The sequence below is a fragment of the Trichechus manatus genome, unplaced genomic scaffold (assembly GCF_000243295.1).
Source record: "Trichechus manatus latirostris isolate Lorelei unplaced genomic scaffold, TriManLat1.0 scaffold00302, whole genome shotgun sequence".
NCBI lineage: Eukaryota > Metazoa > Chordata > Mammalia > Sirenia > Trichechidae > Trichechus > Trichechus manatus.
The window spans coordinates 441,362-444,541 of NW_004444238.1; the positions used below are offsets into that span (position 1 = coordinate 441,362).

The window sequence follows — 3,180 nt, forward strand, 5'->3', positions numbered from 1 at the left end:
AAAATTTCATTTTACTTAGATCCACAAACAATGTCCATGCAAGCAGCAGTCAAGAAATTGAACAACACATTAAATTTAGCAAATCTACTGCAAAAGACCTCTTTAAAGTGTTAAAAAGCAAAGATGTCACTTTAAGGACTAAGGTGGGCCTGATCCAAGCCATGGTATTTTCAATCACCTCATATGCATGCAAAAACTTGACAATGGATTAAGGAAGCCTGAAGAAGAATTGATGTCTTTGAATTATGGTGCTGGGGAAGAACACTGAATATACCATGGACTGCCAAAAGAATGAACAAATCTGTCTTAGAAGAAGTACAGCCAGGATGCTCCTTAGAAGCAAGGATGAGGAGACTTTGTCTCATATACTTTGGACATGTTATCAGGAGGGGCCAGTCCCTGGACAAGGAAATCATGCTTGGTAAAGTAATGGGTCAGAGAAAAAGAGAAAGACCCTCAATGAGATGGATTCACAGTGGCACAACAATGGGCTCAAACACAGCAATGATTGTGAGGATGGTGCAGGACCGCGTAGTTTTTCGTTCTTTTGTACATAGGGTCACTATGAGTTGGAACTGACTTGAAGGCACCTAACAACAACAACAGATGGTAGGATGGAAGGATGGATAAATGAAAGAAATAAATGAGTGTTCAAACTTCAGTTAGCGATAAAGTGAGTTCAGTCTCTGAGACAATCTCTCACTCCATCAGCTAAAAACATATGTACTAAACTTGAAAAAAATAAAAATTGTGTGATCTATGCATAACAGAAATTAGTATTACATTGTGTAAAATAAAATATCAATTAATTAATTTAGGTGCTATTTATTGCAAGCTTAACATGTGCCAAGTACTACGATAGGCACTGAGGTCTCAAGATGAATAAGGTCCACACAGGTAAAGCATGAAACAGGTGGCTGCTTCACTAAACTCATCTGCACTATTCATAACTTTAGTCATTAAACCATGAAGAACAAAGCAATTCATCTCCTATGTAGAATGCCATCTCCCTGTACAAAGTAAGATGTCCTCAGCAACACTGTGTTTTGTGACGGAGTCAAGTAGGAAGGTGACAGAAAGGAAGAATGAGATCAGAAACATCACAGAATAGGAAAAGGAAGATTGCTTCAACAGAAAAATAAACCAGAGAAACACTTGGCACAACATCATTCTTATATGAGACCGGAGCACTGAAACCACAATTGGCCACTAACCTCAGGAAAAGGAGCTGAGAAATGCCTAGAAATGAGTAACTCCGTTAGATAGAGACTTTGTGAGAATTGCAAGTAAAAGGAAACAGTGCCCAAATTCTCTGAGTAAGCTCTCTGGGCAGCTGAAAGTCTTGATAAGTGAAAACTAAAAGCCTGTCATCAGTCCTCCTGATGAAGCAGATCTTTTCTGAGGCACTAGTTTAGGGTCCTGCAGGTTCCTTCATTTTCATTGAGCAGATATTTTCATTTCTTAAATGAGTAGCTCCTTTTAATCTGGGCAAATCAAGAAAACTGTCTTGACCTCTTTAGAGAACAAATGTTTCTTCAGAGAATGGAAGAAATGGCCAAGCCTTGTAGCAATGTCTCCTCGCATTAAGCCCGTTCCACCAGGTTGCCCAAGCCCCACTTACCCCCAACATCTGGTGGAGGTAGTGATACTCTGGCCCTCGGTTATATTGCAGAAAAGTTCTCCAAAAAAGCAGGACATTCAGGGAAAGCCAGATGACCTAGAACAATCAGACAAAGGGAAAGAGAAAACAAAAATTAAACGCTACCTGATGAATAGAAACCACACATTCATTCACTGGACACTATACTTTCAAGGGAACTCAGACAATCAGAAATTGCAGAAAGCAAGCGTTCTCAACTAATCAGCAAGCTGAAAACCACTCAATGGGGAGAGGAAAACCTGACCTCATTTGTCCCTTCACCTGAGATTAATTAGGCATTTGAGTTGCAAACAGGTCTCCGAAATATCTACAGATCTCCCCTGCTGTATAAAATGGGACTAAGAAATTAGAGACAAGTGTTATGTTGTTAAAAACAATATACCAAAAAACAATCGGGGACAAGAGGAAACGGGAAAATGTTCAAAGGGTTAAGAAAAAGCTGTGTTCACTTCCCACTTCCTCCACATCCGCTCTCCTATCAGTTTGTAGGGAAGTTCACATGGATTTGGAGGAAGGGAGGTGGTTATTATCTCTAGGTATGGAAAGTTTTATGAGTAAAAAATGTTCGAAGAAGAGGCCAAACTTCCACTTCCCTCTTCCCACACGCGCACGCTCAGAGAATGAATCAAAATCACTGCACAAGAGACAAAACGCAAGGAGAGCCTTGCCCGCCATCCTACCAGGCAGAGGTGTTTAACCCCTTCGTTGGCCAGCCAGCTCTTCCAGGACACAGCCATGCCGCCGGTCCCGCCGCGCTGCGCTCTCCGCCGGCCAGCCCGAGAAGCAGCGGGCGGCGGCCCCGGCTGCCGCTACAGTTGTGCGATCTGCAGGGGGTGGGTACGGAGGGTCAAAGAGTGAGTGGAATTCCGGAGGTCTGGCGCCGAGCCAGCTCGGGAGAGGTCTGCGCCCGGAGCCGGGTCTTGCGGACCTCGCAGCCGCGGTCGGCGCCGGCTCTGCACTGCCCACCCCGCAGCCTGGACCCCGCTCTGCGAGCGCGCGCTTTCAGGCCCGCGGCCCGGGCTGCACGAGGCTGCACCCCCGCGCCGGCCCCTTTGTCCCGGCGCGAGTCTGTTGTTGTGGCTGCTGCTGTTCAGGATGTCCCGGGCTGAGTACTGGGAGGCGTCCCCCACCGCAGCCTCAAGCTTGGCCTGCCCAGCTCTGAAATACCGACAAAGATGTGGAGAATGATACTCATAATAAAGTGGTGACCCTCGGCCGGCCCCTCGTACACACACACACACTCCTAGTTTTTTTGGAGTGATTGTTCACCCCCCACCCCCACCCAAAAAAATCAACTCATAGAGCCTTAGTAACGAAATTTGAGCCGGAGATAGCCTTTTGTGTACCAGCGTCCCCCTTCTCCCCTCCATTCCCAACAATTCATCACACCCTCCAAACAACTGCCTTGCTCAAAACCCTTCCTTAAAGCCTCCCTCTGTCTTCCTTCCCCTTCTCTATCCTCCCCACATATTGATGCAAAACTTTAGAAAATTCGGAATAAAAAGAGCCCAGTGGGTTAA

General features: G+C 45.7%; 1 protein-coding gene across 3 annotated transcripts in view; it reads right to left on the bottom strand.

The window, feature by feature from the left end:
* Nucleotides 1-2,717, bottom strand: part of NOX4 (NADPH oxidase 4) — a 177,763-nt gene extending 175,046 nt beyond the window's left edge. For all 3 annotated transcript variants that reach the window (XM_012559757.1, XM_004390478.2, XM_004390477.2), the window contains exons 1-2: nt 2,341-2,717; nt 1,622-1,717 (exon numbers count right to left, since the gene is read on the bottom strand). Coding sequence is in view for 2 of the 3 variants with exons in the window: in XM_004390478.2 (XP_004390535.1) it covers nt 1,622-1,717; nt 2,341-2,397 (153 nt within the window). In the remaining variant the exon portion in view is untranslated. The remainder of the gene's footprint in view (nt 1-1,621; nt 1,718-2,340) is intronic.
* Nucleotides 2,718-3,180: the final 463 nt, after the last annotated feature.